We start from the raw sequence: 24,045 nt of genomic DNA, 5'->3' as shown, positions 1-24,045 counted from the left end.
CCGTGGTTTTTTCCAGGCAGTGAAGCAGGTGGTGGTGCTGGGTTTCAAAGCTGGAGCCGGATTTGCCAACAAAGGCTTGCTCATCCTCAGAGGACTGTTAACAGGGGGAAGACAGAAGGGTTTTCTATTTTATTTGCAAACAATGAGCACCTCGGCCACATATTTCCACAGAGAGATCTGGCCTATTTCCTGAGATTAAATGGCAGCATTTAATTTTTTTTTAACTAAAATGGATCAAATGTAGAGTTGCTTTTGAGTTTGATAATCAGCATTTACGTTTTCGTCAAATTAGCGGTCTGGCCTTTTAGACTTGCCTCCATGAATTGAAAATTTGATTTTCTTTTACTCATTCATCTCCCAACTACCTTGGAAAGCCTGGGATAATAATATTTAAGCTAGTACTTAGATAATCCTGAAACCACCATCATGCTTACCTACACAAAAGCTATTACGTAAGTAAAGATGATTGGAATCCTAAACATTAAAAGAGAGTTTTGAGGTAAAAGTAAAGTTTCTCAAATTATATTTCATACCATGTGAACTTTATAACACAGAATGGTGTTCCCTCTTCAGTAAGAAGTAAAACAAGACACCATGTCAACCCTCCCGCCGCCGCATCTCCACTCAAATGAACTTTAAGGAGCATACATAATTTTTTTTTTTAATTTATTTATTTCTTTATTTATTTTTGGCTGTGTTGGGTCTTCGTTTCTGTGCGAGGGCTTTCTCTAGTTGCGGCAAGTGGGGGCCACTCTTCATCGCGGTGCGCGGTCCTCTCACTGTCGCGGCCTCTCTTGTTGCGGAGCACAGGCTCCAGACGCGCAGGCTCAGCAGCTGTGGCTCACGGGCCCATTTGCTCCGCGGCATGTGGGATCTTCCCAGACCAGGGCTCGAACCCGTGCCCCCTGCACTGGCAGGCAGACTCTCAACCACTGCGCCACCAGGGAAGCCCGCATACATAATTTTGAAATTAAAAAAAAAAACAAAACCTAGGTATTTGAGTCGTTGAGAATTTTTGACTTTTCCCAAGTTTATGTGAGATAGTGCAGAAATATTGCCCAACCATGAATGGGAATCATGATTCACTAGCAATATTTCATAGCCCAGCTTCTAGCCTCCAGCCAGTAAGATGGTACAGGGCGACAGGCATGGAATTGGCTATTTTTCCAGGAGTCCTGGTTTGTTTTTGTGGAAATATGGTATTATAAACCATAATATGTATACTAAACATACAGAGTCATTGTATTCCACCTGGGATGGCATTGTTAGAAAACAATTTTCGTGGATAGTTCTAGTAAAGACACATTTTTTTTCCTCTTAAAAAAAAAGAGAAAAGATGGTACAGGGCGAGGTTATTCAAAGATGACACTTTTGTTGTTTCATAGCCATTTTCGTAATTACCCACGATAAAATTATATGGTTAAGTAGAACTAAATCAATATTGCACCAATAATTTGAACATTAGAGGAAACGAAATGCTTGACTGTACCTGCCGTTGGTTACTGAGTAAGCCATTCCGTTTGCTCTGCATATAAGCGTTTGCACTTCCGCTTTTGGCTGCCCGGATCCTGGCCAGTCTGGCTTTCTGTAAGAGAAAAAAAAGCAATGTCCTATTAAGATCTATGACTGGATTTCTTAAAACACTGAGTGCATTCTTATATAATCCTACTGTCAGCGTACATATTTTTAAAAGCATGCCAGCTTCTCACATGTAACTACTGAAAAGTAAACTTCCACCGTTTAAGTGCTTTATTTTAGTTAACGTTTATCAGTGAGATTGATGAACTACTTTGGGGTTGGGTTATACATTTAAGAATTGTAATTAAGTCTTTACAGTAAGATCACGTTATTTCAGTGTTGTTTCTGTCAATTGTATCAAGAGAAAAATAGCAGTACGGCTTATATTTTCACTTATTCCAATCTGAGTGACTTAATGAAATGAAGACCCAGCAAACCAACAGCCAACTTCTTTTCATTTAAACTAATGTTCTTTTTAAATTTAGTAATTAAGTTCCAGGAACCTACTGCCTGTCTTTTTTTTCTTTCCTCCTCTCTTCCCCACCCCTCCCCTACCCTCTCCTCTTTATTTCTTACCTGCTTCCCTCCCGCTCTCCTTCCTTCCTTCCTCTCTCCCTTCCTTCAGTCCTTCCTTAAAAAAAAACTATTCAGTTGTATCTGCATCGTCAAATATCAAATTCTGTTTTTGCAATTCTTTTGTTAAATTGGCCAGTGTAGACGCTGTATTGAACAACATGGGCTCTCTAAGAAAAAAAAAAATCCCTAAATTTATCCACTTTGTCTACTGGTTGGACTTCTGATATTCTGTTCTACTTTAAAACTGCTGTTGTATATCTGCCCCAGACTGTCATGGTATGAGTCTGGTTTTCATTTCCTGGGAAGCACTATTTTGGTGACCATTCTGTTCGTGTGACACATATAACAACTGTATGCAAGGAAGAAACTGGAGTGGCTTGGGTAAGAACTTACTTGTAATGACTCTGTCTTTTCCCTTTCTAAACAACCCAGAGGAAGACTATCTCAGTCTCTAGCCCTGGAATCTTCTTTTTAATAAAACAATTTTAATTATCTAGATTTTTAAAATGGAAAATGAATATATACATATGACAAAAATTTTGAGACTACAATAGTACATGAAAAACAAGTAAGTCTCTCTGGACTTACCTACTCCTGTTCTTCAGAGTCAACCACTGGCAATATTTCTAGAGAATCTTACCAGAAATATTCTAGACATATAAAAGCAAATATATATTCCTATGTATATACGCATACATTTTTACTTGGGAGAATATGCTGCACACTTTTCTGCACTCAGCTGTTTTCATTTAGTACAAGTGGGACTCCTCCCATATCTACATAAAGCCACCTCATTTATTTAGGGTTGTGTAATATACCACTGTAGGAATGAGAAGCATCATTTAGCTAGCAGGCCAACCACAATTAATTTTTAAGGCATTTTTTGCTACTACAAGCAATTTTGCCTGCTTGGAACATCATGATGAACTGATCTGCAAGACAAATTTTTAGAAGCAGCATTATTCCTGGATCAAAGGGTGTGTGTGTTTGTTTTGTTTGATAGGTTTTACCAAACTTCCCTCCACAGTTGTACCAAGGTGCCCTTTTACCCACACCCACAGCATTTGACAGTAGCACCTAGACGTTGGAAGCTCTCAGAATAGCATTAAGATATCATCTGGCTTCAACCCCATCCCTTCTCTCTTCCTCTGTGAATTTCTTCTTCCTGTGTGCTGATTCCAGGTTAAAATAAAACTGTACAAAGATCATATTTATAAGTGATGGGAAAAATAGACAAATTTCACTCTTGGTTGGCACGATAGTGTTTAGATGACTCAAAATACTGAGACAGTACTAGAGAATGAAGTTGGAAGGTAGAAAATGCTTAACTTCAAGCTGTGTGGTGCAGCCAGGATTTCAGAACAGACTCAGTAAAACAACGGGAAGTGACAAGCACATTTGGAAATGACTTAGAATTGACGTAATAATTCAGAAATAAGTAATATAAATATACATTTGATTTCCAGAAAGGGGTATTGTTGAAACTTCAGTCCTAAAGTCTCACTGGGCTCCTGGAACATTCAATGCCTTTTCTGGTTCCCTTCCTCCCTCAACCTTCCCCTCCTCCCCCCCTCCCCTCCTCTTTCTTTCTTTCTTTTTTTTTTTTTTTGCAACCACTGCATGTAATTATATTGCCTATATCATAGTTACTAGTCTCATCTATGTCATTCTCCAAGCATTTAGCCTCAGTATTAGGACATATTACTTTCTTTCATAAATGAGACATGTACATTACCCAAAAATACTGTCCAACAAAGGAAAATGACATATTTTCCATAATGGAAAACCTACATATTATGGCAACCACTACCACAGAAGTAGTTCTAAGTTTAGGGAAAAAGAAACAGTTGTTTTAGAGACAGAATAGCCATTTTGCTAAGTCATGTACTGTGTTAGAAAAAGAACCTCCCATCTCAGTTTCATTCACAACTTCTCTTTCATTTTACTACAATACTATATGAGTTAATTGGTTTACTTGGTCTTGTGGCGCACCATGCCAAATGTCTGCTGAATGCTGGCCTTCAACCAGAATACCAGAAATAGTAGATTAAAAAATGGAAATAAGTATAAGGCATTAAAATGTAAGACATGGTAATGCTCTCAAGATATATTAAGCTTTGGCTAAGAAGATAATATTCATAAAAAGATAAAAGTAAAAATAAAGTCAAACAGAATTGCGAAATAGAGAATAGAGATAGCAAGTGACGTAAGATTTGGGAGGGAGAGAGAAATGACTATGAGTTGGTCTGTCAAGGGAAAGTTACATTGAGGATGCAGGACTTGGGACATAAGATTCAGAAATCTGAAGAGAGTAAGAAAAGAGACTAAATGTCTCCATATTATGCCATTATATTCTGGTGTGTGTGTGTGTGTGCATGTGTAGAAGAGGATTTTTCTTCAGATACTGAACACTTGCTATTTTAATTGAAAAGAGCAAGTGCAGATATGCAAGACTGTCCTATTTTAATTGTGTATAAGGTTTTGCTTGAGCTTGGTGCTGTCAATGGGACTAAACATAAAAAATTCTGGTCTAAAAAAGCATTTTGTAATATTTATTATTCAGCTTGACTGACACTTTTACTGAATGGACATCTTGCTTGGCTGAATTAGCTGGTTATTTTTGCATAACTCTGATATTTGTCAAATCACCCAGTTCCAGATAAATCAAAACTATCTTAGCCTAACGAATGTTTATTGTTTTTTAAAAAATTTCTTGGGAAGGAAAATAGAAAATATCCCTTGGTAAGTAACTTATTTATTTCCATATCTACCTTTCTTTCTCAGATGACTTTGTTCAGTTTTTGGTCACAAACTATTTACTGGACATGTCACATTAGGTTATTATATTTGGCTTTCTATATATTAGTAGTCACAATATTAAAATTCATTGCATTATGGCAGAAACTTAGAATACAGGAGATACTTTAAAGATAAAAAATTCATAAAACATGCTTTTCAATTTAGTGTACTTTTTAAATATCATATTTTTGCATTCTAAATTTATTTAGACAAAAAAGCTTCTAAAACATTCTAAGATTTTCTATATTGATTTGCTTGTTGCAGATGACAAAATTTAAAAAAATAACAGATATTTTGAAGACTGGTTTATTTGAAAATCAGATTTGTACTTCGAACAGTTTTCATGCAGGTAGCTCTTTTTTTTTTGGCATTGAGAAAATGAATGATAGGTGGCTCATATTAAAGAAGAAGTTTCTAGACTGGAGATGGATGGATGCTGGAGAGCTATGCTTTTTGTAGGATTTCTGTTATTTTTAAACAATGCACTTGTGTGTACCCAGTAGAGAGACTGTAGTGTGTGGGCAGAGCCACAGCTGTGGTACATGACAAGCCCTGATGGAGGCCAACTGTGGCCAAAATTCCTCCATCTCTGCTTGTGAAAGTGTGCCCTGCCTGAGACTACAACTGCCCAGAGGGTGCCTTGTTTATTGGATTATCAGTTTTATTTATTACTATTCTCTACAATAATTAGTTAAAGGCTTGATACTTGTCCAAAAATGGGGGATTCCATAAAGCAAGAAACTACAAGGCTAAAAGAGTGATTCTTTGCTAAAGGAAGCAGACCTCTGACAATGGATGTCAACAAATTCTCTGGACAACATGCTGTGTGACCATGTTGATTAACCTGAACTTTCCAAAGAGTTACTTTATGAGGTTTTATATTTTATACTGTATGAAGTATAAAGTATACTTTTTGCTTTACTAAAGAGATCAACATTGTTCGAAAGCATGTTTAAAATCCTGTTCTAGAACTACCTACAAAGCCAATTATGAACTGCACCAAAATCTCTCATGATATTTTATAGTTATACCCGTATTGTACATCCACTTAAGTCATGGTTATGAATTTTTTTTGATATTAAAAAAATAAATCTATTCTTAAAGGACATGATACGGTATCCATGAAGAATCCCGGAAATCTAGCACCATAGCCTTAAGGAAACTGTAAAAGAGATTTCCGTAATTATTTTTAAGCAACAAGGGCCCTGACTCTCAAGGTGATTATTTTGACAAAGAATGGGGAGGGGAAGTGTGCTAACATTTAGTCAGTTTTTCTTTTTTTTAACATCTTTATTGGAGTATAATTGCTTTACAATGGTGTGTTAGTTTCTGCTTTATAACAAAGTGAATCAGCTATACAGGTACATGTGTTCCCATATCTCTTCCCTCTTGTAGTTAGTTTTTCTGAGAGGCATCTACCTTAGTGTTCAAGTGTGTGAACCTGGAAGCCAGATCCCTTGGATTGAGTGAGAGTTCTCCAATTTTTTAGGTATGCAACCTTAGAATTTCTCAAATCCTGGGTAGTTTAGAATTCTCCTCTACGAAATAGGAATAATAATGGTAACTAACTTCTAGACTTGTTGAGAAGATTATATGAATTATTTTTTTTTAAAAAAAACATCAAACCAATACCTGGCACATAGGAAGCCACCAGTAAATGTTAAATCTTGTTAATATTATGATATGCTTATATATATTTATATACATTTACATATAATCTTAATCTTATTGTGATGTAGGTATTGTTTTTCTGCTTTCACAAATGAGTATGCAACCTGTTTACTCTGAGATTAGTTCACTGATGTGAAGTTCAGAGAAACAGTAAACTGCTGGGCCAAAAATAAAACTCAGCTACTAATGATCAAATTTCTCCTACTTCCTGTGTCAACTATGTTGGATATCTGAGACATATTTTGGTGCCCTTTAATAGCCCCTGTCTACTGGAACCAGCTTGATCCCTGACGGACAGAGACTAAATGAATCAGATCAAGAAATCTGATTCTAATAAAATTTGCCAAGAATCTAGCTTTGATTTTACTACTATCATTACTGCTGTTCACCAAATATTTCTTTCCTTTTGTCTCTGGTTGCACAGGAGGATTGTCTTTCCCTGCCTGTTTTGAAGTTACACACGGCTATGTGACTTACTTTGGTTAAGGCAGTAGAGATGGAAGTGATTTGGCCCACTTCCAGGAGGAAGTTTTAGGAGTCAGTGTGTGAATCATCATGTCCTTTTACCCCTGCTTGAATGATTGCAGATGCACCTTGCCAAGATGGTGTTTCTATCACCAGACCGATCTGTAGCATGATTAAGAAATACTCCTTGTTGCTTTAAGCCACTAAGATATTAAGGTTCTTTTTTACTATAGTATAATTTAGCTTGTGCTGACTGATGCAACTATCGACCAAATCCAGAACACTGAATAGCCAGTAGGGGATTTTAAAGCTTACTATACAAAATGGGAGACGCTAAATCGTGGTTGCACAGAACTGAATACACACCTTTTGTGCTCTCCGTTTGTCTGCTCGTTGATTTTGGTGGTAGATTCGACTGAAGTTGGATACAATCACTGGGACAGGCAGAGCAATGACCAAGACCCCGCTCAGCGAACAGATGGACCCGAAAATCTTCCCTGCTATGGTTTTTGGTACCATGTCACCATACCTTGGGTTAGAGAAAAAAATATACTAAGTCATAGAAAGTTATTTCTATCTGCTACAAATAGTTTTCAGCTTTAACTCAAATGATTTTTTGGACCAATGTATCTCTACCTCATGGCTAAAATATACATGGCTTAAGACTTCAATAAACTAGACATTATGAATATCTGAGTACAAAAATTACTTTTCCACTTTGCAGAAATTGACTCTAACATTTACAAATTGCTTTGATTGGAAAATATTTTAAGCCAGATGATGTAATGAGAACTGGTTAATTTGTCCTTTATATCACATGGCATTGTTCTTTACATTTACTTATAGTCAACATTTCCATGCTGAATTTTATAGTCTAGATAACACTCTTTTCCACTTAATTTTTTTCAACATTGGACTGGTTATGAAATTTAAATAGAAAAAGTGGTACATCACATTCCTGTCATCAGATATACTATCTTAAAAAAATGAACTTTCCAAGGTCCCATTAACCTTCACTTGTGAAATCCAATGGCCATTTCTCCATGATGATCTTACTCAATCTCTTATTTGTGTTTGATTGGTTTTCTCTCTCCTTAAAATACTTTCTGTTGGCTTCAATGTTAGCAAATTTCCTTAGTGGCCTTCTACCTCATTGGTTGCTTCTTCTCCATCTTCTTTTCTGGCTTCTTTCCCTTATCTGATTTCTAAATTTTGGAGTAATTTAGGTCTCAGCCTCTTATCTTCTCCGTATAAACCCTCTTCCTATGTGATTTTATCCAGTCCAGATAGCTTAGAACTATCTACATGCTGCCGATACACTAACTTACATTGACACCCCTGATGTCTATCTTGAAAATCAGACAGTGGATTCTGCTCTGATTATTCCTACCGCTAGATGTTTAAGAACCAATTAAGACTTAAATTAGCCACAGAGGAACTCTTATTTCCCTAGGTTCCTCCAGCCCCCTCAAATCTGTTCCTCTCATAGTCTACCACCTCTAATTAAATGGAACCACAAACCACCCAGTTGCTCATATCAACACAGAAAGAGCCACCCCTTTAGTCCCTGCATCTCATTTCTCAGCTAGTCTTGCTGCCTCTGACCAAACCAAATTATATTCCATCTGGGTCTCTTTCCTTAACCTCCATTTTACAATAATCTAAGCCATCATCATCGCTTCCCAGAGCCATGGATATCGCTTCTTACTTGAACTTTCTTTTCTACATTTACCTCGTTAGAATTCATACCAATATAACAGCCGGAGTTGTAGTTTTTAAAATGGAGATTGGGCTCTTGCTACTTTCCTTAAACCTTCTAATAAACCTGAAACTAAAATAAATCCAAACTCCTCACTTTTGTCTCCAACGGCTTACATCCTTTAGTTTCTGGCTATATTTCACACCATCTTCCACCAGGCTCCCCATCCTCTGGCCACACTGGCCATCTGAATTTCTATCACATGTGCAGCCCCTAGATCATCATTATTCAGGTTGAGACTTAATTGTCTCCATTCCAGAAGTTATTTTCTGGCCATCTTCCCCTTAGTGGTGTTATTCTTTCCCCCCAGTCTTTCTCTATAACACCTTCCCATTTGATTATCTTCACAGTACTTATTAACACACGAAACTTTCTAATTTGTTAATGTGTTTATTCTTTGGCTCCCCACATGCCCTGCTGACATGAGAATATAACCTTGATAAAGCTGGAGCTGTTCTATTTTGTATCTCACTAGCACAAAGCAAGTTCTTAATAAATATTCGTTAAATGAATATATTTTCTCTACCTTATTGATATAAAGTTCTTCTAAGAGTTCATTCCCGGAGAGGGGGGCAAGGAGGAGGTCTTTTTTTATTGAAATATAAGTGACATATAACATTATGTTAGTTTCAGGTGGACAACATGTCGATTTGATATATGCATTTTTAATTGAGATATAAGTGACATATAACATTCTATTAGTTTCAAGAAGGAGATCTTCTGATCATAATATTGCAGAAGTTGCCCAGCTGCACCTCTGGAGCTCCAGCTACTCCCTGCTTGCTTCAGGGCTCCAGGGTGCTCAGCGCACTGAGAGTTTAGTCCTTAGAAACAGGGCAGAGATAGTGGAATCCAGACTTAGGGAGTTTGATAGTACTTGGGGATACACTGTATCTTGAAGGGTGATCTAGGAAACGATCATTCTAATTAACATTGTTTTTTGTGGGAACACATTTATATGTCAATATGGAGATGGAAGTTGCAGAAGAATTGGCCCAGGAAAGGCTGCTGAGAGTGATGATGAAGGATCCATAAGGGGAAAGAGATAACAGATACAAAAGGGGTGGTTTAATGTCAAATAGCCATGCTAATCTGCATCAAATACAGTTATATCTGTTATTTACCTTTGTCATGTTTGTTTTGTAATCCAAATTTCCTTCACAATCAAGAAAGTATAAGTGAACATTTGAGATGACTGACCAGTACCGCAATGATTACGGTGGGAATATAGCACTTCATTCTGTGACCCCGTTCCAGGCTCTAGTCCTCTGCTTTGAAGGCTCAGTGACTCATTCTTGTCAGTGTTTGATCAGCAGTTGAGCTAATTCACTGTAACTAAAATTCCCACACGGTTCTGGCATCAGAACGACAGTATTAATTTACAGTAAAAAAAAAAAAACCAACCCAAGAACTGGAACGCTACGTCCATATGAAACAGGGTCTCTTTCCATAGTCCATCGGGGAAGCCAAATCATAATCTGAAGATTATGTTAGTGAGGAAACAGTCAAAACTAAAGGAATTTACAAGGTGAGCGTAAAAGGCTTGAGGTCCTTCTTACCATAAGGATCGGCCAGTGGAAGATCAACTTTTTATACAACGCTGCGCACATGAGCCAATTACCAGGTTCACCACAGTTCATGAGTGCCCGGCGATAATTTATAAATATCTTCTTTCCTTTTGCACTGACTGTGCATGAGCTCTGAAGAAATCTATAACACACATACCCCCCCATATGTACATGCATACTTAAAAACAGCTTTTCAAAAAAGAGATTTGATTTTAATGTTTAACAGTTAGGATCTAGAAAGTGTCTCTCAAAAAGGAAAGTAAATAAAACTCAACTATTTGTTATAGCCAGAGAAGATAAGCATTAAGTCCATGTATCGATAATTAAAGTAAACCTTTTAAAATAAATTAAAATAGCTAAATGAATCCCTCATATAGTTGTTCCTGCCTCTTTCTAAGAGTTTTTTTTAAATTACTATTTATTAACTACTTTTTGTATTTTAGGCTCACTATGTCATCCAGTGGGCAAGGTCAGCATACTTGTGATTATTAGAAAAAATTAAGGGCTAAACCGAACCCAAAGTTCAGTAAGACTTTAAGAAGAGAGATTGGTAAACTCAGATGGCAGGTGGTGGTGGTGATAGGGAGGGGGCTAATCATGCCCTTAGAAAGCCCACACCTAAAAGAAGAAGGGAGAAAATAGATTCTGAGGGATTCAGTCAAAGGGATTCTGGGCCAATTGATAAAGCAAGTTTCCCTGAGAAAGCAATTTTTGATGAGGTGCCTGGGATTCAACTAGAAAAATAATCACTGTAAATCCTTTTTTGAATATAAACAGAGATTATAATTTGAATAAATAAAGCAGAAACTGAACTCATTACTCAGAGGGGGAAAAAAATGGGTAAAATGAAATATCTTGTTCGTGTTGTAACAAAAGGGGAGAAAGTAAGGATATAAACCAGCTTGCTGAGAGGCAGCAAATTCCCATCTAGAAGGATCCATAAGGGGAAAGAGATAACAGATACAAAAGGGGTGGTTTAATGTCATATAGCCATGCTAATCTGCATCAAATACAGTTATATCTGTTATTTACCTTTGTCATGTTTGTTTTGTAATCCAAATTTCCTTCACAATCAAGAAAGTACAAGTGAGCATTTGAGATGACTGACCAGTACCGCAATGATTACGGTGGGAAGAGGCAGTGAGAATACAGTGCTCATTGGTGGGAATATCTCTCATCTTTCTACTCTTGGGTGGAAAGACAGATCTTTCACACATTACAGGAAATTAGGATGGTAGCCAAAGCCGAGGGAGATGGTGAAAGCACAAGGGAGCAGAACAGGCAGGATACTAAGGTAGCCCAGGCTGCCCTGTGATTCCTCATGCAAGGACAGCCCAAGGCTTGGCTGATCCCAAAGGAGCACCTGCTGCCCCCTTCCATGCACCCCTTGGTACTGAATCTACTACCCTGTCTGCTCTTCTCCTTGGCCCCCTGTCCTTATTAAGATTAAACTGCTGTTGATATTTGTAATATTTGAAGCACATTTCATTCATTTGACTCTGTTGGAGAATCATGGAAAATGCACAGTGTGATTTGTATCTGTTCTTACATTGTCCATTTGGTCTCTCTTCTCACTTGGGAATGACCTTGAGAATCGAAACGGGTAATTTTTACCTGCAAACTTGTAACTGAGCACAGAATCTGCTAGGGATGGGAAATGGCTCTCTGGCAAACCAGGTGCTTTCCTTTGTTCAACAAAGGATCTTTTAACTAGTATTCAAACTCCAACTCGTAGTCAGAAGCAAAACAGCCTTACAGACCTCAGGAATCATATCTCTGAAATTCAGTGGAGGAAAGGCGTAGCATAGAAAACTTCATAATGCGAAGTGACACTTACTGTGGCCAAATGATCATTTTAAAGTTTACGTATTGCCTACAGTACTGCCATCTTTTAATGATTATTCTTATCCTAGGGAACTCGTTTACCGGTTGGTATTTTATTTTTTATTTATCATATAAAAACACACCTTACTCTTCCCAACTCCTTATTCTTAAATTTATGCTAAGCCCAGCAGTATTATATATTCTATTCTTTCTTGTTTTCTTCAGAATTTAATATTATGCCTCAAGTCTTCAAAAATCCATTCTCCAAAAAGAGTTACACCAAAACATTACATAGATGTGGTTTTGTTTCCACAGAGATTTTTTTTTTTATATTTAAATAAAATTGATTCATAGAGTATAAGGGGCCTCTAAAGTCAAATAAGATAAATTTTGAATTCTTAAAATTTAGAAGAAAACAGTAGAGAGGATAGCATAATATAAAAGAAACACTACCAATTAGTTTTACATAATGAAAAATGAGTAGGCTTGAACTTTGTTAATGGAAGGGACGCTTTCCCCATACTTTTACTTTCCTCTGCTTCTTCTAACTTTTCCTTCTTTCTCCTACATTCAACATATAGAGTCACTCCAGTTTCTTTCTGCTCCTTTTTCATCCTGAACATCTGCCAAACTTTATGTTTATTGCTCCCTTTCCTCCTTACATTAGTTAAAAGGTACAATATGGAGGTGTCATTCACATAAAAATGTTAATTCTAAATGTGCACTTACTGCCTCAAAATACTTGGTTAAAATTACATATTTTGCCATATGTTAAAGATCATATTGCGTGGAGGACCAATTTCTCAAGAAGAGTTTCAATTGTTGATTCTTGAAGATTTTAATCTCTAATATTATCCAAAAGTTTCATGCTAAGTACTTGAATTCTGGCATGCATTCAATGCCAAAAAGTGGTAAATCTGGTTAATTCAGACAATCAGATAGAATGAATATATCACCTATCTATCAATCTAACTATCCATCTTCCCAATTTATCAAGTAATACTGAAATAGGTTAGAAAGTCTAAATAATTTTTAAGCATAATACGGTGTAAACCAAATTTTACTAATATCTACTCAAATTTTCAATTTTTGGCATGTCTCCAGAAATCATATGGCTAAAAACATTTAGATCTAAAATGGAGAACAATTTCCTTGAATTTTTTAACACAGTGTGAACACAATACTGCTAGCTTCCTAGTCCTATTCATACAGTTCTATTTTTTTCTTCTCGTTTTATTTGAAGAGTATAAACGTAGGCTCATTGGATAAAGGAGAAATGTTATATAAGGCAAATCTCCCCAGCTAAGGCATGACTTTCCATCTGTGAAACTATTTCCCATGGATACCAAGAAAGAAAACAAAACCCAGGAATTCTATGAATAATTATAAAGGTAGAAAAGATCTTCGTATAACAGGAAGGAAATGCTGATTTGAAAGTAAACCTTGATGCTTACTGTAATTCAATCTCTTGCTCTCCCTTTTTCTTTTTTACAATGAAAAAGTCTCAAATTGCTAGGTATAAGGGACAGAGTGAATGGATTCTGTACAGTTGCACTGAAGTCCAGGACATCCTGTACGTTGTATCCAGCAGGTGCTAGTTCAATAAATACTGTATTTCGGCTACTACGTTAGTATTAAAAAAAAACCCAACAACTTTGTATGGGACATAAATCAGGATTTGGGGGTAGAAGTATTTGAAAACTAGGTATCTGATTATGATATGTTTACATTCTCCCTCACCCCCATACACAATTCATAAGTTGAAATCCTAACGCCCCCTGTGATGATGTTAGGAGGCGGGGGGGGATCCGGGGGGCGGCCTTTGGGAGATGATTAGGTCATGAGGGTGGAGCTCTCATGAATGGGCTTCATGCTTTTGTAAAAAGAGACCCCACAAAGCTCCCTATAGCCCCTTCTGATATGTGAAGACACACAGAGAAGGGCAGTCTGTGAACCAGGAAATGGGCCTCACCAGCTACCACATAGACTCTGCTGGCGCCATAACTTTGGACTTCTCGGCCTCCAGGACTCTGAGAAATACATTTTTGTTGCTTATAAACTACCTAATCTGTGGTATTTTGTTATAACAGCCCAAATGGACTAAGACATCTAACTAAATAATTAGATAAAGGTAAGTGATATGTATAATAACATCCTGGTAAAAGCAATTAGCTGATTGTGTGTGTGTGTGCATTTTAATTACTGATTTTGCGTTTGAATTTTTCTCCTAGACCTGACTGCTAGTCAGAGAAGTCTGAGAAATATTTTCTTCTGACCTGGAAGCTGGATCACTTCTCAACTAATAATTCTACCCCTTAGGGTCTCAGTAGCTATGTTATTCATGAATTTTTCTGCCATCAACTTAGTATTCCAGAAGGATCACAGTTTGATGGATAATTTTTATAGTAGCTGCAATGTTTGCAAATAGCAAACAGCTTTTTTATAAGTGTTGCTATATGACACCTGCTTATGGTACAGAACTTGTTTGCCAGAGGGGCCCTGGTATTACTTTGACAATAGGCAGATTTCTCTTTGACATGGTAAAATCAATGTTTGCCTAAAAAGCTGCCTTGATTTTGTTTCCACCTCTTTTCCTGTAGGATCAGTCACTATACTATCCTAGCTGTGTTGAAAATTTGACCATTTTTTTTGGATTAACTAACATAGATAGTTATTTAGAGTATTCTGTGTCTTCTCCTGTTTCTTTAAATCTAAACCAAATTTTGAGCTAATTTTTTAAAGTGTATTTTTCATTTTTACTTTTTCCACTGTTCACAACATTAATAATCTTAGCATCTACTAAATGAAAGGTGCAGCTAGAGTAAGCCCTTATTCCCATAAATAGAGTCTCCTAGCCAGGAGTCCATGGATTCTTAAGGAATTCGTGAGTAAAATTCAGGTGGGTCAGGGAACTCTATGATAGTTTCTGTCTTCATAGGCATTTTCCTGAAGGTTGTCAGAGCTTTTATAAAATTATTGAAAGTGTAATGGTCCAAATAATGTTTAAAATGTAGAGTTTGAATATTTAAGGACATATCACTTTGTCAGTATAAACAGTTTGAACACACACTGCACAAAGGAAATGCTGTGAAAATCCCAGCATTATTTTACAACTGCAGAAATACCAAATACCCACTAGGGGGCATAAAAACCTAAATGAAAGTTTGGAAATCAGTATCTCTTTTGGTTTTCACAAGCTGAGGGAGAGAGAGAGAGAAGTATTTCCAGTAAATTGCCTGTACTGATTCCTTATCTTTGCCTACACACATTCAATATTTAGGATATATTTTGGGCATCTCATTCCTCTGGAAAGCTGAACAGGACAAAACCTCACCAATGTCATAGATTATCTATGTTTAGGGTGTTTCCAAAAAGACGGAACAGAATTCTGACAGCATTTTCTATTTCTTGTAGAAAGATACGTACATTTCTGTAATGTGAAATATCACTGAAGCGTTATTTTCAATAAGGAGCCCTTTAACCAAGGCTTTTAGTCTAAAAATTAGGGGGAATTAAAGGATTGGGTTTGTGTATAGAAAAGGGGAAAACTGAGGAAAGGACAGATTCTTTTGGCACATTTACTCCCATTTGTACACTAAGCTCTCAACACAAGATTTCAGGGGCTCACTAACTGTTCCTCCAGCTTGTGCCTTTTTCAAACACAAATTCTTTTCTGTCTTCTATTTTTTCTCTTGATTTTAGCCTATTAAATGATCAAATGAGACTTTAAAGGCTGCAAATAAACCACACGACTATGACCCAATATCCTAATAAAACATTTTTTACCCAAATAAATATCATCAGTAAAAGCCTTTATAGTCTTCTTTAAAGAATGCTTTGTTATTTTCAAAGTATTCTTGTCAGAGTCCCCATTCTCACATTTACTTTATTCTTCGTTTTTAAAAAAGTTATGAAAATATATGTACAATTGATTATTGTGAGGCATGCATATTAAAAACAAAACAAAACAAAACAACCCTGGAGCTGGCTTTCCCAGCTGTGGGACCACCGGAAATACTTTCCCTTGCTCTTGGATCCTAGTCTTTGTTGCCTGAAGCTATCCTTTCACCCTCACATATCTTAGAGTCTGATCATGTCATTCTCCTGCATGAAAGCCTTCATTGTCTCTCCATCACCTGCAGGAAAAAGCTACAGCTTCTTAGCATGATTCACACAGCTCTTCATGACTTGGCCCCCATCTTCCACTGCTCACCCCCATACCCCTCAAGCTCTAATTGGAGCAAATAACTTTCTATTACTGAAATGTACTACATCCCTCCATTCGTCTATGACTTTGTATACACTTTTCGTTCCAGAATACTCTCCTTTGCATAAATCCTTTGGGTGAACTAATTTACAGTGACAAAGATCAGGCATCAGTTCTTCTTTTTTTTTTTTTAAAGGCATCGGTTCTTATTTGAAGAACTTCTTGACAATTTTCTCTCTGTCCAGTAAGAGTAAAGCCTCCTTCTTCAATGCCTTCCATGCTGCTTGCAACTAACAGAGCAGAATTAGTTTTTTTACAGGTCTTTTTTCTCCCACTAAACTAGGAGGTCCAGGAGGTCAAGGATCACGTCATCATTATAAACCCAAGTCTAGCACACACCTTGTCCAAGTGCTGAGCAAATAGTTGAAACTCAATAAATGTTTACTGCTTAAATAAATCCTCCAGGGAGAGGTTTGATGGTAAACAATAAATATGGGAGGGAGTGAAGGAGAGTACACATCTCCTGCTCTTTTTCTCTTAATCAGATTTCCTTTTCTTCTCCAGGCCCAGCACCATCTCATCTCCTCAATTTGTCTAAATTCCTCTTCGGATACTTAGATGATATGCCCAGAATAACCCAGTTCTACACTGTCAATTAACCTTACTTTTTATACCCAGAGAAATTATTTTTAACCTACATGATTTTAAATGAACAGAGAAGCCAAGAGACCTGACACTTTTCAGTTCCAACCGGCTTTCCATTGTCACATGCTTAACTAACATGTATCCGGCCAGAATTTCAAAATACAAATCCCTTCAAATTTGACAGGTTTTGCAATCCTCAAGTGTCCAACAATTTGAACACATATGACTCATGCTTCTCTGAATCTCACATGTCATCCTGGGAAATGGCTAAGTCCTTCCACATCTCTCTAATCTTCTCGAGGATGCTGCTAATCTTAGATAGTGAGCATCAGCAATTCTCTGAAAATGTCATTGTTTGGTACCCATTTTTCTTAACAAGGTCCTTTCTGGTTATGCCCTGGGAGTATATTGGAGGAGATATGCTTATCTTCCACCAGAAGAAAGTTAATCCATCTAGCAAGTCAAGGTCCCCACAAATACCTGGTCATCTTGGCTTTGGGCTGATGGCACCAATTTCCATATTTTTGTGTGTTCAGGTTTTGCATCCCAAGGGGTTTCATCTTCAACTGTCAGAGCTGCTCTCACACTGGGAACTTTCTTCAGTTACCTGCTGCTGCTGTCCTTTGAAAGGTAACTCTGTTGGAGGAAGCTCCCCACTGTTCCCGGTTCTAAGTCACAGCTGCTGCACTTCGGGCCGTCACCCAGGGAGCCAAATCCCAGTGCCATTTCAACAGTTCTGCTCGTAAGTCTGTTTTCTTATAACCAGCCACTGATCTCCTCTGCTAACACCACCAAAATTATTCATTGTTTACAATGCATTCAGCCTCCGGAAGTGCCTTTACCATGGGAAGAAGGAGGAGTTGGTCCCCAGGATTCTGCCTGCAGCACCAGTCTTACAGGAGAATTCAGTTGGGCTAAATAAAAGCATGAAGTGGAGATGTTTATCATGAAAATTTCTATTTTTTTTTCCACCTGAGTTTACACAGTCTAAGACCTGTTAGCTGTTATAGGCCTCATGACACCTTTAAGATGTCTTCAAGTATTTACCTATTTTATTTTGAACTGTACTTTAAAAATTACTTACGGATTATCCAGTAATGAACTAACACATCTTCCACCCAGGAAGGCTTGATAATTTTGCCTCCTATTACCTACTCTTTAAATTTTACAAAAAGGAACGCACACAATTCTAATTGTACTGGAGATAAGACTTGCCTGTCTTGCAGGCAATTAGGCTCTGATTTGGCAGCAGCAGTGTCTGAAGGAAAAGGTGGTGCAGCAAACACAAGTTGTGTCATTTCTGTAGATCTAGAGGCTGTGAAGTCCAAGGTCAAGATGCTGACATGTTTAGTGTCTGGTGAGAACCCACCTCCTAGTTCACTGATGGCTGTCCTTTTGCATGTCCTCACATGGCAGCAGGAGGGAGGGAGCTCTTTGGGGACACTAATCCTACGCATGAGGGCTCCACCCTCATGACCTAATCACCTTCCAAAGGCCCCACCTCCAAATACCGTCACATTGAGTGTTAGGATTTAACATATGAATTTGGGGCGGGGGGCACATTCTGTCTATAGCATGACCTAGTGGCAGTTCCATGAATGGCCTGGCACCCCTCACTCAGCTGACCATCCTGGGCAGGTGCCGGGCTCCTCCTGTCTTGTAGTGAAGGAGAGAATCCAGTTTGGAGCTCACTAGCACCGAACGGTTTCTCACGAGGCATACAGCCAGGTCAGATGCCTGCCTTGTAACTTCCCTATCTATGCATCATTCTGCCCAGTCACTGACCAGGAAAGTCACTTCTTTCCTGTTAAAAATTCCAAAGTTCTTTAAGCAAAAATAATTTAATATGATTATGCCTCATGCAAATAGTCACAGCTGTTTAAATATAATAGGAAGTGAGATTGGAGAAGCTGTGATTTAACCTCCCAAAGACAGCCAGGCATTTCCTCTAAAATTCTGGTCTTCAATTTAACCTAGAAAGTTTCTATATCCTTAAACAAACTTTGTTTCTGATGAGAATCCAAGGGCCTATATTTACATTAGAGATGCTTTTGGAGAACAATTCTATTCTGTTCAGTGTGAGACAAAGTTATTTTCTAAAATTGAATGAAGATACTATATTCATTTTGTGTTTAGATTCTTTCACCTCTTCTTAGGAGATTAAAGCATTGATTGAATGATCATTTTTTCTATTACCTATGTAAGTTAAGGCATATCCTGAAAAAACATAAATGAAGAGGGTCTTAAATAAATACATGTCTCTACCTCTATAGTCCTAATTGGTCAGATTTCTATACGAAAATTCTCCTGTGTTTGCATTCTGATAGGATCTAGCTTCAAAAAATTACAATGAAACAAAAAGGTGCACCCGTTAAAACATAAACCAACTAAAAAGAAACTTCTATAAAACATTATTTTCCTGAAGTTTCATTTTAAGGAAAAAGAGGAAACAAATTATGTAAAAATAAGTTGAAACTAGAAATTAAAATTTAAAAAAATTCCAGAATATATCTCACATTCCAAGCACACTAATACTTTCTGACATCTTTTTGTATGTTCCTATCTACTTAATTTTTCTGGAAATGATGTTAGATTATAGGCACAATACCTTACTTTTAAAATAGTATTGTTTGTATTCAGGGTCTAAGCAGGAAAACAGAAACGACCTCAAGTATTTACAACAGAATGGACTTAATGAAGGGAATTCTTTTCGCAGGGCGGAGGTGGATTTGTGGAGACAGGACTGGAGGCTAACCCAGGGGGTCACAGCAGCTGGAAGGCATTCCACCATGAGGTTGCAGGGGCAAAGGAGGAGAAAGCTTGCTGAGCTCAAGGGCAGAGACCCTGCTGGAAGCTGGGTCCTTACCAGGCCTTTGAGAAGGAAGAAGAGCCACTGAAGAGGGTTAACTGCTGCCTTAGAGGATGCAAAGAAGGAAACCTGGTTCCTCCTCCATCCCCTTCCAACCTCCCTTTGGCCTGCCTGGCAAAAAATCAGATCACAAGCCAGCCTGGGAAATGCAGACCACTAGGGTGCAGCTAGTAAAAGGCCTGATCCAACCAGAACCCAGGGCTTTTTCCCCCCAAAGCAGGTCTCTGCCCACTTCACCACAGCTCACTGCTAAAGTCCGTTCTGATTCCAAGATGTTATGACCCAGACGCAGAGCTGTTATTTGGTTGATTGACTCCAGAGCTCCCCTAAAAAGCAGCAAATTACATTTTACCAGAATTAGAATCCTGGTAGTGAGACTGATAGGAACTCTCTGGGTAGCAGTGCCATGTGTCATGCCATCTTATTTTTGGAAACATCACAAGCACATCAGGCTTCCTACCCTAAGGACTAAGGGACAGTTGGATCTTCTTCTAGGGCAGGCTTGAGGTATTTCAGTTTCTATCAAAGATGTGTGTTTCAATCCATCGTAAATTGAGAATAAGCTAAAGAACCAAAATATCTGTTTTGACAGAGTGAGAAAAAAAATGCCAAACATAAAGCAATCTTATAAAGATGTCCAATTAGATCAGATGATTGTAAAATGTTCTACTTGTATGAAATTGGGCACAATGTGTAATAAAAGCTGGTCCCTTGTGGCTTCCAAGGCTTGTGGTAAGTGCTGACAAGAGGCTCTTAATTAGAATAAATCATTTCAGAGTTGTATCCTTCAACAGATCATTGAGAATGCCATTAGTAATAAATTAAAGCATATTTTAAGGGCAGGTGAATAGATGTGAAACCAAATTACCTTCCAAAATGAATAGAGTTCCACAATTAGTTTAGTTGCTTGTGAGCCTGTTTGTTGCAGAAGTATCTGCTTTGGTTGTTGTTATTTTTGTTGTTTTTTATTCTAGTAATGAAAGTCTATAGCTAAACATGTCAGAGCCTAGCTGTTAGTTATAAATTTAAGTACAGAAAAAATATTCTTATGTTTAAAGGAAAATATAAGATTGTGGATGAGGGTTTTGGCAATAAAATGATAATAAACGATGTCTGCTTTAAATTAAAAACAAGAAAGTACATAGTGGTCCCGTTATAGATGTCATTAACATGGAGAGCTGGAATACTCTTTTAAAATTTGTTTGACAACTTGATGTTTCTACCACTAATGAAAGTTTATGATAACTGTTTATTTACAGCTGTAGAGTAAAGCCTTTACAACACAGGGCCTTAACCTCTAAAAGCAGTCACTATGTGATCAATGGTGCTTGATTTTTCACTATGAGAAAATGAGGCTGAAACTTGAAACAGCAGAAGTAACATTTCTTGAAATATTCCTTGAAACATTTGCTTGTGGTTTTATACATACAAATAAAATTGTCTGCTTGGATAAAAGCACTTAAAGTAGTGAACTTCCACATATAAAAAAGAAAAAATAAGTTAAAGTAAATGATAAAAGCAAATATTCCTCTTAAATACATTTTCTTCCTTTCTTTTCTCTCTCCCTTTCTTACTCAAAAGTTTATCTAGTTCCTATAATGCGTGAGGTACTTCGATACTGATAATAAATTCAATACTTGGTTCTTTTTTCTCCCCCAAAGATCTCCCAGTTAAGGAAGGAAGTTAGAGCAATGAACAAATAATTGAACTCTCATTATCTCAGGTTTCTAAATACTTATGTATATTTTCTCTTACCTTCAAGATGCCTAAGGTTATTTGCATTGAGCTCTATCTGATCTAACCTCTGCTGGAAACATCGTTCATTATCTTGTTTAGACCTCTACTATTCATACTAAGGAGGAATGCCCCAATGGTTTACTCTCTTCAACCCTAAGTGAATCTCCTTTCCTCATTCTCAATTGTTTCTGAACTGTCTTTAAAAGAGAGGTAAATAATGTCATCAGGTTGCCTGTGTTGTTCCTAACATGCTCATTCAGAGCACTCTTTCTGTAAAGGGCAAGATGGTGATATTTTAGGCTTTGCAGGACATATGGCTTCTGTCACAACTACTCAACTTTTTTGTTGTAGTGCAAAAACAGGCCTAGATAATCCAGAAATGAATGAGGGTAACTATAATCCAATAAAAATTTGTGCCCATAAATAAATAAAAACTTTATTTATGGGCCCTGAAATTTGAATTTCATATAATTCTATGTGTTCCAGAAATATTCTTCTTCTTTTGATTTTCTTCCCCTAACCATTTAAATATGTACATGCGCTTCTAAAATCACAAGTGGTACAAAAACAGGAGATGGGCTGTACTGGACGTGTGGGTTGTATTTTATCAACCTCTGACTTACAGGGGCCATTCTTTGTGTAATCAACTCACTGCGGAAAGGTTAAGTGTTGTTTTCCTGTAGAAGAGTTTGAAACCATTCAACTAAATGTTTCCTCAATACTGTTAGACATACTTCTTCAAACATTTTGTAATTTTTGACTTTAAAAATGTACCCTGTGGAGGGAAGAGAGTAGAGGAACCTCTGTATCCCAGCTCATCTGCCCCTTTCCCATCACAACCCCTTCCACCACTACTGGTGTCAATGAGTGTAAAGCAGATGAAAGGGGAAACAGTTGATTGTTGGCTTGCTGTCTACTCTTTTTTTTGTTTCTTGGCCGCACCGCATGGCTTGTGGGATCCTAGTTCCCCGACCAGGGATTGAACTTAGGTCCATGGCAATGAAAGCCCAAGTCTTAAACACTGGACTGCCAGGGAATTCCTGCTGTCTACTCTTTACATGATATTGCTACAGAGGGTGGGAGGAGGATGTACTATATTCCAAAACCTCTGCTAAGTCTGGGAAGGCAGAGCTAAAAGCAGCAGTCCTTGTCCTTAGTGACTTCTAGTAGGGAGAGAGCCTGCACAGGAAATAACAAGTGACCACCACTGTAATAGAAATAACTGGGGAATTCCTCTGGAGTTGAGTGTACTTGGGAAATACTTCCACAAGTATTTGGAAAGGAGGCAGATTGGAACTGAGTCTAGAAGAATAAAAAGGAGTGAGCCAAACAATCAAAAGAAAGGATACGTTGTTAAGAGGCTTCCAGGCAACTCCTAGCAGCAGGGATGGTCTTACGAGGAGGTGGAGTAAGTCCCTGCCTCTGATGATGCTGAGATAACCTTCCTGGCAACTTCCTGTCTCTCATGCTCTTTGAATTACTTAAATTCCAAGACGAGCAACCTATTCTGCCTAAGAATTCTTCTCTTTGCTAAAGTACAACTATTCTTGAGAGTGCTAACACATTAAGCCTTTGAACTCATTTGTATCTCTTTGGGATTAAATTTATATATCAAATTGTTTCTTGAAGGCAGATTTTAACGGGGAAGGAAAGGTTCAAAGAAGGAAATAGGGCCCAGCAATGAAGCCTGCAGCACTGAAGTCCAAACTTGGACTGTTTGAAAGTTTTACCCAGGGCTGGTTGTGTCTAGAAAAAGCTTTTTTCGTGAACTGACTTTTAAAAGGGCATTTGTTTGTCTAGCAGGAGTGAACGGAGCCAGCCATTATGCCTTAGAGACCCTGTATTGATCTTTGCAGACAAACCACTAAATAGGACTTGACTGCTACACAATGGAGGATTAATTCTCCCTTCTGCATAAGCCTACAGTGGGCATGTCAATATGCATTTATGAAACCTTGCTCTGTGCAAAGATGAGAGCGGAGAACCCAATAAGCAAATTAATGTAGGGAAGTCAAAAAGGGAATGTGGCCAACATGTTTCATTTTTCTTCAGTGAAACTCGATTCAATGAAATCAGAAAAAAACAAGTTTTAATATAACTTCCTAACTCTATTCATGGTTTTTAACTTACATGGTTTATACACAGTTTGATGCTAATTATTTTATCATTTAGAAGGAATAAGATGTGAAAAAAATATTTTTATCACCTTTGAAGTGAGGCTTTCTTGTTGAAATATCCCAAAGATTACAGAAGATTTGAAATAAGAATGAATCTAGGTAATTATAAGCTCCTGCTAGCCTAGAAATATAATTTTGAGTGGAATTCTGCTTAGGTTTACTAAGTGAGTAGGCAAGTAGGAAATTTATCTGAGTGAAGTCAAGCAAATTTCACATCTAAAATAAAATGA

General features: G+C 37.5%; 1 protein-coding gene across 1 annotated transcript in view; it reads right to left on the bottom strand.

The window, feature by feature from the left end:
- Positions 1-24,045, bottom strand: part of KCND2 (potassium voltage-gated channel subfamily D member 2) — a 478,865-nt gene that overhangs the window by 4,997 nt on the left and 449,823 nt on the right. Inside the window, exons 2-4 of the mRNA XM_061197978.1 lie at positions 7,396-7,558; positions 1,490-1,585; positions 2-94 (exon numbers count right to left, since the gene is read on the bottom strand). Of these exons, the coding sequence (XP_061053961.1) occupies positions 2-94; positions 1,490-1,585; positions 7,396-7,558 (352 nt within the window). The remainder of the gene's footprint in view (position 1; positions 95-1,489; positions 1,586-7,395; positions 7,559-24,045) is intronic.

This window comes from Eubalaena glacialis, chromosome 8 (assembly GCF_028564815.1).
Source record: "Eubalaena glacialis isolate mEubGla1 chromosome 8, mEubGla1.1.hap2.+ XY, whole genome shotgun sequence".
Lineage (NCBI taxonomy): Eukaryota > Metazoa > Chordata > Mammalia > Artiodactyla > Balaenidae > Eubalaena > Eubalaena glacialis.
This window is presented reverse-complemented; position numbering and strand designations above follow the sequence as displayed.